The sequence below is a fragment of the Sceloporus occidentalis genome, unplaced genomic scaffold (assembly GCF_023333645.1).
Source record: "Sceloporus occidentalis isolate IW3139 unplaced genomic scaffold, rSceOcc1.0.p SCAF_7, whole genome shotgun sequence".
Lineage (NCBI taxonomy): Eukaryota > Metazoa > Chordata > Lepidosauria > Squamata > Phrynosomatidae > Sceloporus > Sceloporus occidentalis.
Genome location: NW_028316987.1, coordinates 7,427,487 through 7,440,399, shown reverse-complemented (window position 1 = coordinate 7,440,399; position 12,913 = coordinate 7,427,487). Strand labels below are relative to the sequence as shown.

The following is a 12,913-nucleotide window of genomic DNA, read 5'->3' as shown; positions in this document are numbered from 1 at the left end:
ACATACAGTATATTCATTTGTGCTATACTAATGAGCTTGAGACTGGAGGCCCATAGAGCTCAAGGTAGCCTGTTTTTCTGAGATCTATTGGGGATATATCCACGTTTATGTGAGAACTTAAACTGGTTGAGTTGCTATAATGTACAGCCTCTGGCAAAACCAGATCAAACCTTTAAAAATGGGGAAAGAAAGAAAAAGAAAGAAAGAAAGAAAGAAAGAAAGAAAGAAAGAAAGATGAAGGGACACCTCTTAGGATACTTCCAAACATGATTTTTATCTTGTAATTGCTCGCAATCACTGAGTTTTCCATGTGAGAGATCTAGACATGGGCATCTTCCACTTGTAAATGCCCTGCATGTTTTGAAACTACTTCTCCCACCTTTTTTTCCTACTATAAAAATCTGTTGCTGTAAAGGAAGAGGAATCAACCATGATTCAAATGCTGGCTTGCACTCTGTCTCTTTGGTGGACAATGAGATGATGTGGAGGACAGTGGCTGTTGAATGTCCAAGCATTCAGATTTTTTGAAAGTAACTGAAATGTAACAATTTAATTACTTTTGATAAAGCAAAAGGTTTCTTCTTCAAATGTTTAACTTTATAATTAGTTGCAATATACAATATACCAGTTACATTGAATGTGTAACTACTTTTGCAGACCTGAATAAAAACTGTAACTAATTATCTTAAAATGTAGATTACTGACCTCTTGGCCTCATGGTTGTTGTGTGCCTTTAAGCCATTTCTGCCTGATGATACCTCTAAGGCAAACCTACAGGGTTTTCTTGCCAACAACATTCAGAGAGAGTTTGCCTTTGCCTTCCTCTGAGGCTATGTGTGTGACTTGCACAGTCACCCAGTGAATTTCCTTGGCCAAGTGGGGATTCAAACTCTGGTCTCCTGGAGTCCTAGTCTAATACTTAAACCAATATACCATGCTGGCTCATTTTGACAGAATATTTGGATAGCAAACTAAACAATGTTTCTGTACTGTTTAACCTTTCCAGTAATTTACCCACTTTTTTGTTTGTCTCCTTAAACTTCTGATAGGATGTTTAGGGCCCTATTCAGTCTTATTTTTTAACAGTGTGACTATCTAAATATACTCACTAATGCATTCCGGTTTTCTTGTGCACACCAATTTTTTAATTGGAACTGCATCTATGTGCATCTTTGCAAGTTCTGTTGCTCACACGTGTCAGCGCTTGAATAAAGATGGAGTCAGTAATGAGGCTGCACATTCGAAGCATATTCAAGGCATGGAGAGTTTTATCCCAGTTTATCCCAGATCTATTCACATTTGTTACTGACCCAGCTGACAATGCAAATCTTTTAGGAAAATTTGGGGGAGAAAAATCCACGATGGATTATCCCAGATTCAGTGGGTTGTGGTTTTTTTTTGGCAGTCTGTCCCCAAATTTAAAAGGGTGCATTCAAAATGCATGTGGACAATAAATATTCACCCTACATCCTACCGGGATTATTTTCACCACCTGAATAATCCCTAAAAACTCTGCATCGATCCATCTAGCTATTGTCAAGGTTGGCCTAGCAGGGTTTCAAGTGAAAGCCTTTCCCATCCCTGCATGGAGATGCCAGGTATGCACTGCCTCCGTCAAAGCGCCTTCTTCCCACACTGTATTTTTAAAAAGCAGAATGTGTTTTCATTGTTGAAACGGCACTGAAGACAAGTAGGAAGGCAAGCCGGTGACATCACTCATGTCCAGCCAATCAGGATTATATATGCAGCTGACTTTTACTGTAAACACACAGAATCAATTTCCCCTGACCTCAATTTAGGACAGAGGATGATGTGACTACAAAGGACATGGTGTGTGAGCTTTCACAGCAGGCTCGCCATTCAAATTATGTAAGTCTGTACATAGCCAAAGGGCTATCAGTGGTTTTCTGATGTGTACGTGTGTTTTAAGATAAGCATTTTCAAAACTGATAGTGAATTGGTACTGGCAAAGACAATAGCTTTAGGACTTAAAAGAAAGCAATTCCTACAACACTAATTCAGAGGAATTAAGGCTTTGCAAAACCTTTGGGGAAAAAACTATATCTGCAGCTCTTTACATTACTCTATGTAAATTACATGTGTTTACATGAAGTGACTATGTCACTATAGACTTTCTCCCAAAAGCAAGTGCTAAAATTGTCATCAAATATAAAATAGAGCAGTGGTTCTCATACTCCAGACCTCCAGATGCTCAGGACTTCAAATTCCAGAATGTGATTGTGCATTGGCCATACTGGCTGGGATTTTAGGGAGTTGAAGTTCAAACTATCTGGGACCAGAGTTTGAGAACCATTGATGTAGAGGATTCCAGGCTCTACTTCTTTTGTAGTTGTTTATAAACCTAAAGCAGTTACAGAAAACACCAATATGTTTAAAAGGTGCAAGATAGCTAGCCAGGCCTTTCCCCAATCGTCTACTCTTCAGAAGTTCTCCTCACTTCCAGATGACCTAGCCATTGGAAGCTGTAGTCCAAGAGGAACACAAGGAACATGGCTGGGGAAGACTAAGACAAGCAGAGCCTGGAAAAAATACTTTTGGGGTGACAATTCCCACAATCATCTAGCCAGCATGCAAGATTTCCAGGCAGAGAAAGGGTAATGGAAGAAGCAAGAAAGCTTCCATGACTTAAGAAACAGACTTGTAGGTGAGTATTACTTCACTCTTGCAGAAACTCCACTTGAACTTTACATCCTCTTCCACTCCACTCTTCAAAATGGGTTTCTCAAAATCCCTGCAGGGTAACTTCTTATTTGGTGCTCAGCAAAATCTCCTCAACAATGCATGGAGGCGGTTTATCTGCTCCCTCTGTCAGCTGACAGACCAGACACAGCTAATCTTTCTTTCCTAAAAGAAGTCTGGGCAGCAAGATGGTTGCACGCATGCATCTGTTTATCACAGACAAGCCAGAGGCTGTACCACATCACAAGGCCCTGTGGTATGACCCTCCCTTTACTGGGGAAAACCTCCTCCCCACCCTTGTAGCACAACCAAACAGAACAGTTTTAGTCCTGATAAAATCAAACAGTAAGTTATGTTCAACACACCAACAATAACTCAATTACCTTAAGCTTTGGCATTACATTCCCCCATCCAAAGGGATCTTGTAGCACCTTTGAGACTAACTGTGCAAAAGAAATAAGCTTTTGTAGACTTAGTCTGCTTTGTCAGATAAAAGCTTATTTCTTTTGCACAGGTAGTCTTAAAGGTGCTACAAGATCCCTTTGCATACTGACATTCCAGACTAACATGGCTGTGTCTCTGAATTCATTTCCCTTATTGTTTAGGATAGCTCAGATGACTGTAGGTAATGTGGCTATGTCCTTGACTTTCTATACCAACGTACAGGTTGCAACATCCAGCCAGCTCTTTAGCCAGTAATCTAGGTTCACTTTCCTACATTTATCTTCCCCCATTGACTTGCCCATGCTTTGCCACTCTTCTGACCCCTTTCCTCTGCAACCAGTCTTCCTTATCAGGATTCTGTGTCTTTGCTCTGCTTTCCACCTCCATCTTCTCATCACTACCTAATTGGCTGTAGACTCTGGGTTTCTCTTTCATGGAGTTCAGTCCATACCACCCGCAGATCAATATGTGGAAAAGTTACTCTTTTAGGGGTACCACTCTCAAAATCCTCCATTGGCCATGTTGCGAGCTGCAGTCCAAAAAAGTAACTGTTTACAAACTCTGCTGTAGACTCTTCTGTCTACGTTCTACCTCCTTTCTTCACCTCCAGGGGTCTGGTTCTTTATAAGCTGGCTCTACTCCCATCTTCTATCCCTTCCCAGCTTCCTCTTCCAACTTGACTTGTGGGCCTATGGACAGTTAGGGCACAGTGTCCTCATGCTGGATGCCCTCCCTCCATCCCTAGGACATCATTTTGATGCGTACTGATCTACACAATGATCTACATGATGCAGTGCCGAAGGGGCATCATAAAGCCGCACCGTCGTGGCAATGGCACCCCTTGGAAAGCGCAAAAAGGAGCTGTTTTTCGTGGCTCCTTTTTGCACTCTCCAGAGGCTGGATGAGGGCCACGCTGTGAGGTTGCCATGGCCCCAATCTGGCCAGTAAAGGGGTGGCTGCATGGTGCTCATCTGTACAGCCACTTGTGTCTCAACTGCATAGTCTCATCAGTATCCCTCTTTTCTCTCCTATCCCTTGGGTCACCGTGTCTCCACTTAAGACATAAAAAAGCTACTGTGTGATCCTGGGCCAGCCATTCTTTCTTACTTTGATTAACTTTGTAGGACTATTGTGAGGATAAAAAGAGGGCAAAGAAGAAACATTTGTCCCCTTTGAGATTCTTGGAGGAAAGCAAAATCTTTCCCTTTCCAGTACGCTCAAACAAAAACAAACAGCTGCCACCTCTCTTAGCTTGTGAGTTCTCTCCCTCAATAACTTTTGCCATTTTAATCACATCCTTTTGTTGCTTGGCCAAGGTATCCCAATTTTCATCTGTAAAATGTTGGATATGATATTTGGGCAGCAAGTAGAGCTGTCAATTTTCCCAACTGTGGAAAAATGTATTGCATTTCTATTCAGTTTATAGTAATTATTTCTAAATATGTATTCGATCCATATAAATGTTGGTGTTATGTGCCTTCATCTCTACTATGGAGACCGCATTATGAAGTTTTCTTAGCAAGATTTATTCAACACAGTTTGCCACTGCTTTCCTCTGAAGCTGAGAGAGTGAGACTTGCATGGTCATCCAGTGCATCTCCATGGCTGAGCAGGGATTTGAACCTAGTCCTACACTGAAATAACTACACCATGCTGGCTCCATATAAATTAGTGAAGTGCTCCTCTTTCACTCTCTCTCTTTCTCTTTTGATGATGATGAATAAATTGGGCACTTTACTCTTGTTGCTCCTGGGTAGGACTGGTTCCACAAGGTAGCAAGTTTTTGGCTTGTGCCAGTGCCCCTATGATCAGTTGAGTGTGCACCATCCTAACAATGGCCCCATGCTCATTTCACAGAGAGCATACAGTGAAAAGATTTCTCTGCATGTTTTCCCACTTCTAGGTTGGCAAATGGGGCACATATAGTGCTATGCTAGAGAGCTACTAAAAGCCTGTATCTATGGACAATACCGCACTACACTGTTATAGTGCTATTATTCCACTTTTATTGCTACAGCTGACTCCAGTGGAATCCTGGGATTTGCATTATAAGGAAGGATATTTAGAATTCTCAGCCAGAGAGTTCTTAGGCTTCCCTAAACTAAAAACCCCAGAATTCAACAGAAATCACCCATAGCAGTAAAAATAGAAAAATAGCACTATAACAGTGTAGTGTAGTATTGTGAATGCACCTGTTGCTCTTGTGGCTATCCTTGTCTGTTACAGCATCATGATTTTGCTCATATCTTATATCCCAGAGCCATGGCCATATTGGGCGAAAGATTCTGGGAGTTATAGTCAAAACAGTAACTTCTCAAACAATCCTTTTTCAGAGACATAGCTGTGTCGTCTGAAAGATCACCATGCAAAAGGATCTGGTAGCACCTTTGAGACTAGCTGAGTGAAAGACAGCACAAACTTTGCAATCCTTTTTTCAATTTGGAGAAATAAGGAGCTCAGTGTTTTCTTTTTAAATGTCAGACTTCAGGAGGCTTTTAGCTAGGATTGGGGAAAAATAATGTTTCGAATTAGTAGGAGTCAGCATCAGACCCAACAAAGCTGCCTTAAGGGGAAGAGGGTTTGTAAATATTATCATTAACCACTGGGTGGCAGTGGACTTAGTTGAAGTCAGGAATTGCTGTTTAGGTTTAAGGGAGACAATAAAGTTCTTGTCTAATTTCCTAAGTGGTGTATGTCCTTTACACTTTCATTGGGTAATGTTGCCAACTGACCAGGGTTCATCAAAACAAAACAAAACCCCATTTGTCCAAGTCCTGTGCCTTTATGAGGAATTTCATTTGGAGGAATCAGCCATCAAAGGCTTTTAACATGCGGGCATCCTTGGGGGAAGGAGGGCAATTCTTCAGACTATTCAAAATTAAATTTCATTCCCAATAGCAAATCCTTCCTCTCTCCTTTTTAAACAAACAGCCTTTTGTGTACCTATCTATATATTGGGCATACATCCTTGTTATTTTCCAATAACAGGCGCTCAGTATGTGAAGTCTGTGAGCACAAGAGAAATGTTGATGCTCCTGAAAATACACGAGCTCACATGCAGTCATAACAAATGAAGAGAGTAAAGCTGTTACTGAGCCAACCCTAAATGGTGTTCTTGGAACAACATGTGCATATCTGCAGAGGAAATGTCTGATGATGCAGGCATGAACTGCAAAGAATAAAGTGTTGTAGTAACCCACAGGATGGAGCCTCCAATTTCATGGGCAGTATACACCAGCCTTCCAGGGACCCAGATAGGCTACAGACTTCACATTCTGTTTCCTAGACACATCTTGCTATCCCCTGCTGTGAACAGTATGCTGGGCTCATCTAACAATTTGGGTCTGATTTTGTACGGCAATGCTTTGCACACTATTGCAGCTTCTACTCACCACCCTGGCGGCTCTTTCTTGAGATTCACATTTTCGACAGAACCATGGTCCGGTGGGAACTTGTACAATTCCATAACATGCTGCAAGAAAAGAAGAACAATGTGAATTTGGAGATAGTGAGCATTTGTACTTCAGCTACCAATTTAAGCTGATCCTGCGAATAGCATTTCCTTGTTATTCAAGTAAAGCTCGGCTGAACTTCCAAAACATCATGTCATAGATCTACACAACTTGTGCTAGTCTGCTATTGCAAAACAGGAACTTGTCAAGTAACTATCAGGCCACATCATGCAAGCCAGTGGCTCCATTCCATTTGGAGGAATCAGTAATTGTGTAGGCCCACCACAATGCAAACTTGCTAATTTCTCCTGTTCAGGGAGGAGCGTTCTTTAAAGGCTGCCAGATCACCTCTGCCCAATAGCCATGGGATCTATGGGATGGAACAGAATTAAAATTGCTCAACCCTTTCTTTACAGTATTTATATATCTCCCAATAGTGAAGGTACTGGGATGATTTCAATACCTAGTCATGCTGGTACAAGAAGAACTTGGGAAATTGCTAATTAAAAATAATTAATAACACATATGGTTCCTAAACCACCAAAGTAGTTGGATACCATTACAGATACAAACTGTAAAAAGTGGCTCTTGGAACTTGGAAAGTTGTTATTTAAAAGTAATTAATTACCGATAGTGATTTAAAACACCAAAAGTAGTTATTGATAAAGAATGTAAAAAATGGCTCTTTCCTTTCACGGTTCTCAAATGTAACCAAAACAGGTACTTTAAAAAACACAGCTAATTGCTACAAGTCTCTGCCTGTGGTACAAATCATACTTTCTTCCTGTCCACCTCATTGCTGCCTTGATACCCAGCGCTGAAACCAAGTTGACAGTATCAGCCAAACAGCATAAACCACTATTTGAACAGTTTTCATCCACTACTTAGTGCCACCATTCCCCATAACTATAAAAACAACCAAAAAATTATAGCTCTACTGCAAAAGGAGGGGAAGTTATCCTTTGCTGAGTATAATCTTAAAAAGGTAAAGGTAACGGTTTCCCCTTGATATCAATGTCTGGTTGTAATCAACTGTAGGAGGTGGTGCTCATCTCCGTTACTAAGCCAAAGAGCCACCGTTGTCAAAGACAACTCTATGACCATGTGGCCAGCAAGACTGCACAGAATGCTGTTATCTCCCCACCAAAGTGGTACCTATTTATCTACTTGCACTTTTACATGCTTTTGAACTGCTAGGTTGGCAGAAGCTGGGATTTGTGACAGGAGCTCACTCTGTCACATGGTACTTGGGTTTTGAACTGCCAATCTTCCGACCTTACAGTTGTCTGAATTGCCATCTTAACCACTATCTTAACCTAGGCGGGATACAGACTGCCCAAAAAGGGCGGTCTATCCACGCCTTGTTTTGCTGCGTGAGGGAGCTGCAGCGGACAAACTGTGCGGCTCCCTCGTGCATCAAAAAGAACCCTTAAAAAGCGGGTTCTTCTTGCAGCGCAATTGTGACGCCACAGTGCACCAATGGCACACTTGCAGCGTCACAATGATGAAAGGGACGTGTGGACGCTAAGTGTCTGTCGCGTCAAAATGGTGGCGCCCGTGTGTACAGGGTGCCGCCATTTTGACACCCTCATCACGTGTTAGGGGTGAGGCACGTATGGTGGTGTGCCCTCGGCCAACCCCTAGCTCATGATGGGAGCGCTGCAAAGGCCCATCTGGAGAGGGCCTAAGGCTTTACCACATGTGGCTTTTAGACTGTGATTCCCCTGGGAAGAGGCAGCAATGTTGATTGCATGACGCCACTTCCCTCCCCTAGCTACTCCATCCCCATGCCATCCCTTTTCATTCATGGGGGAAACTTGTGGATGAAACTGCAATTGCACAGTGCCCCAGGTGCGAAAAACCATTCCCAGCTTTCTAGTGCAATTGGTGTCAGTGTCCCTTCCTCCCCCCCCCCCCTTTCTTTCCTTTCACTTGCTTTTTTTTAGTCTGTTTTTCACACAATTCTGGAGTTCTGAAGCCTTGGAGTTTTAAGAATGTTTTAAAAATCAGAGCTGCAGAATTCTGGAATTGTGTGAAAAAATTTGAAAAAAAATTAAAAACCCCAAAGGCATGCTGGGTTAAGCACAAGGGAGGGAGGATGGAATTAAGAGAGAGGACAGGGAGAGAACGCAGTTGGGGCAGCAGCCTCTGTCATGCGAATGAAAGACAATGCGGTGGTAACTGCAATCAAGTTGATATGGTGCCGTTTTAATTTTTTAGCATGACTGCAGCATGACAGGAGCTGGTGTGATAAAGCCTTTAATGTACTAATGCTATTGATATTTGGAACTAATAACTTACAAGATGGATATAGCTTGGGTAAAGGATTAAGTTTTCTTTTGTGTTGTTGACATGTGCCTTCAAGTCATTTCCAACTTATAGTGACCCTAAGGTGACCCTATGATGGGGTTTTCTCGGCTAGATTTGTCCAGAAAGAGTTTGTCTTTGCCTTCCTTTGAGGCTGAGAGAGTGTAATTTGCCCCTGATCTCCAGAGTCATAGTCCAACACTTAAACCACTATGCCATGCTGGCTCTCTTTTGTTTACCTGAGTTTTATATTGTATAGGGCTCTATAGGTATGGACCAATTCTTTGAATCATGCTTCAAAATGATGTGGACAGGGAGCCAGTGAGTTCTCTTGGTAGGAGATATCCAAGGGTACCTGTGATGGTCATGTAGCAAAGTATAATAACATCTAAAATTCACAAAACAGTGATACCTTCGTGTTGCTGTGTGCATTCAAGTCCTTTCTGAAATGGTGACTTTAAAGGCAACCCTATCATGGGGTTTTCTTGGCAAGTTTCTTCAGAGGAGGTTTGCCATTGGCATCTTCTGAGGCTGAGAGAGTATGACTTGCCCAAGGTCACCCAGTGGGTTTCCATAGCTGAGCCATGGAAATAAAATTTAAATCCCATAGCAACATTTAACACCTTTGCCTGATGAAGAAGCCAGTGGAGCTTTTAAAGCTTACAACATGTATTTTGTGCATTTTGGTTGGGCCAAACATATCATAGAGACAAGACATAAGGGCTGAGAAGGCCCTGTCCAGTTCAGTAAGAGAACTCTGAAGTGGATATGTTGTGAAAGTACATTTCTTGCCCTAATAAAGCTACTGTGATAGCCTTTTGGCTGAAGGGCGGGGTATAAATACTATAAATAATAATAATAATAATAATAATAGTAACAACAACATGTAAAGTGCCACAAATCTTTCTCTCGCGTACTCCACATAGAGTTTGTCTTTTCAGCCCAATCACCTTCCAAATGACTTTGTTGCTGTTGTGTGCCTTCAAGTCATTTCCAACTTATGACGACCCTAAGATCATGGCGTTTTCTTGGCAAGAGGGTTGCCATTGCCACTCTCTGAGGCTGAGAGAATGTGACTTGTCTAAGGTCACCCACTGAGTTTATATGGCCGAGCCAGAGTCACAGTCCAATGCTCAAACCACTACACTACCTTGGGTCTTCCAAATGACTTAGGAAAATGTTTTTTTAAAAAATCTATCAGGAACATAATATCATTAAAAACAAACCAGCTAAAATGGACTTATTTCCTTCCTTCTTTATTACCAATATGGGCAGTTTAACTACCCTCGAGTCAACTTCTGGTGACTCCATGAATGGGGCTCCTCCAATTCCCCCCCCCCCCCCCCGTCCTCAACTGCTCTGCTCAGGTCCTGCAGGCTCCTTGAATTTATCCATCTAATACGCAGCCTTCCTCTCTTCCTACTATCCTCCACCTGTCCTAGCATTATTGTCTTTTCCAGTGAGTCATATCTAAGTGTTTTACAACAAATTAAAGCAAAGCATGGCTAAATGAACCTATTAATACAAAAGTTTTTTTAAAAATCCAATCAAACCAAACAATTCTAATTCAAACAAAGTTAAAACAGTTGAAGTCGCATTTAAAACATTAAAAAAAGATAAAAGCACAGCTTCCCATTAGAATCTCCTTTGGCATTTTTCATTTTTATTTTTACATATCTAATAAATAAAAAATCTATCTATCTATCATCTATCTATCTATCTATCTATCTATCTATCTATCTATCAGATATACTTACAAAATAACCATGCAGGAGTGGAAGTTCCTACACTGCAAACATCCGGAAAATAATGAAAGAGCCACTCTCACCTTCATTGCTAAGTCAGCAAGGAACGGTGTTCAAGCTGCTGTCAACCTCTGGTGATGCCAGGAATTTCACAGGGTTTTCTTAGGCAAGGAATACTCAAAGGTAGTTTTTGTCATTTACAGTTCTTCTTCTGAAATATAGCCTACAGCACCTGACATTCATTGGCAGTCTCCCATCCACATACTAACCAGGGCTGAACCTGCTTAGCTTCCAAGAGTGGATGGGATCTGATGCTTGGGAGCCAGCGTGGTGTAATGGTTTGAACACTGGACTATGAGTCTGGAGACCAGGGTTTGAGTCCCCGCTTAGCCATGGAAACCCACTGGGGGACCCTCGACAACTCTCACTTTCTCAGCCTCAGAGGAAGGCAAATACAATCCCACTCAGAACAGTTCTTGCCTGCAATAGGTTCACCTTAGGTTCACCATAAATCCAAACTTGAAGGCACATAACAACACAAGCCAGGAACTGAAACTAAAACTCCCAAACCCACCACTTTGAACAAAGTATTTCACTATGTCTGACGGTAGGGGCATCTGGTATGCCTTAAGTACAGAAGAAGCATCTAAAAAGAATTTGCTCTTAGCATGCATTATTGAATCTAATCCAGCTTGAGTATAAATGGGCACAAATGCAAATGTATTTATTAATGGCTTGTGTGTGCATCTGTGTGGAAGGCAGAAGATCAAATCCTTAATGGAGGATGTAGATTTATCAGTACCAGAGGCTGGAAAATGTACCTTTGGGGATGAAAACATTTTTGGGGGAAATTGTTATCTGGGATATTTGGGGGGGGGGGATGAGAGTAAAATAGTGAGTGGAAGTAGAGATCAAAACAGTGAGGGGAAGACCTTAATGTCTGTGGTCTCTTTAAGAGCTTTCTAGAATCATTCAGTTAGAATATAGAATTCTGGACAAGATGGATTTTTGTTCTCTTTCAGCAAAGCAATTCTTATAAGTGGCGTGGTGAGGAAAAGGAGGCGGGGACTTCCAAGATCTGTGGAAAGAACATAAATCTCCTACTCTTTTGGATTTCCAAAATGTTGGCAGCTGCTGATGTTGCTGGATAGCAGCCTACAACAACCCAGGCCAGATGCAAACCGAACAGGTTTTCTTCATGCCTCTGTCTATGGTCTGAAAGTGAACATGAGCAAAAGAAGTGTGGCTGATGTTTTTAATGTGCTCATGCAATGAAACCAAGAGAGGCAACCTCCTCCCCAGAAAATCCTGGGAGGCCAGACAAATATAGAAAACAGAAACTATATAAAAGCTCTGGCAGATGAGAGAGAGGGAGAGAGCAATTTTGGTCCTGCTTTAGTAAGGGGTGATGAAGAATAACCCAGTCCCCCTGAAAATGGTTTAATATTCCTTTCTCTGAAAAGGAAAGAGAAGAGGGGAAAGTAACAAAGAAAGGAAGGAAGAGAGCAAAAGAAAATTACAATCGTATTTCTTTATTAAATTGATATCCTGGCCTTTTTCCTAAAAAAATGAAGAAGAGTACAGCTAGCAATATCAAAATCTGACTAAAAACAAAGGCAGCTTCAATTGCAGTTAAAACACTTCAGTAAAAAGAAACAACAACTGCTTTCAACAGTAACTGGCTTAAATGCCAAAGGCCTGTCAAAATAAAAAGAGGTCTGTGCTTGAGGGTGGGGTGAAAGGACATCAGAGTGCTAGAACTAGATTTATAGTAGTCATATTCATAGAAGGCCCAGTGAAATAAATGGGATTTAAGCCAGACTAATTTACATTTCATTGATTTCAGTGGGCCTACTCTAAAGTGTGACTAATTCTGGATCTAACTCTTTATATATGAGGACACATTTTTTAAAAATGTAAACAAAGTTCCAATTCCCAAACTGATGAAGAGGGGAAATTACAACAACTCTCTAAATATTAACATTTAAAGCTGGGTTTGGCAAGAAAAAAGGAAGCATTTTGAGAGATTTGTGCCTAATAATTCTAATATGAAAGATGACATGTTTGGGGCTAGCTTAGGAGTCTTGATTTCTAATCAGGAAACTCATCTTTGGAAAACTTGACTACAGTGAGCTGCGGTTATAAAGCAGAGAGAGGAAAATACTGTGCATACGCTCAGTATGTTTAGGGTTTACCCACAATTTGGAGGAGAACCCTTTCAGTTGTGAGGTTATGAGGGATACACAGCAAGGTTCAAAGTCCCTC

General features: G+C 41.4%; 1 protein-coding gene across 2 annotated transcripts in view; it reads right to left on the bottom strand.

Moving 5' to 3' along the window:
• MLLT6 (MLLT6, PHD finger containing) overlaps positions 1 to 12,913 on the bottom strand; it is a 113,791-nt gene that overhangs the window by 84,428 nt on the left and 16,450 nt on the right. For both annotated transcript variants that reach the window (XM_089531796.1, XM_089531797.1), the window contains exon 2: positions 6,537 to 6,616. In XM_089531796.1, coding sequence (XP_089387922.1) covers positions 6,537 to 6,616 — 80 coding nt within the window. The remainder of the gene's footprint in view (positions 1 to 6,536; positions 6,617 to 12,913) is intronic.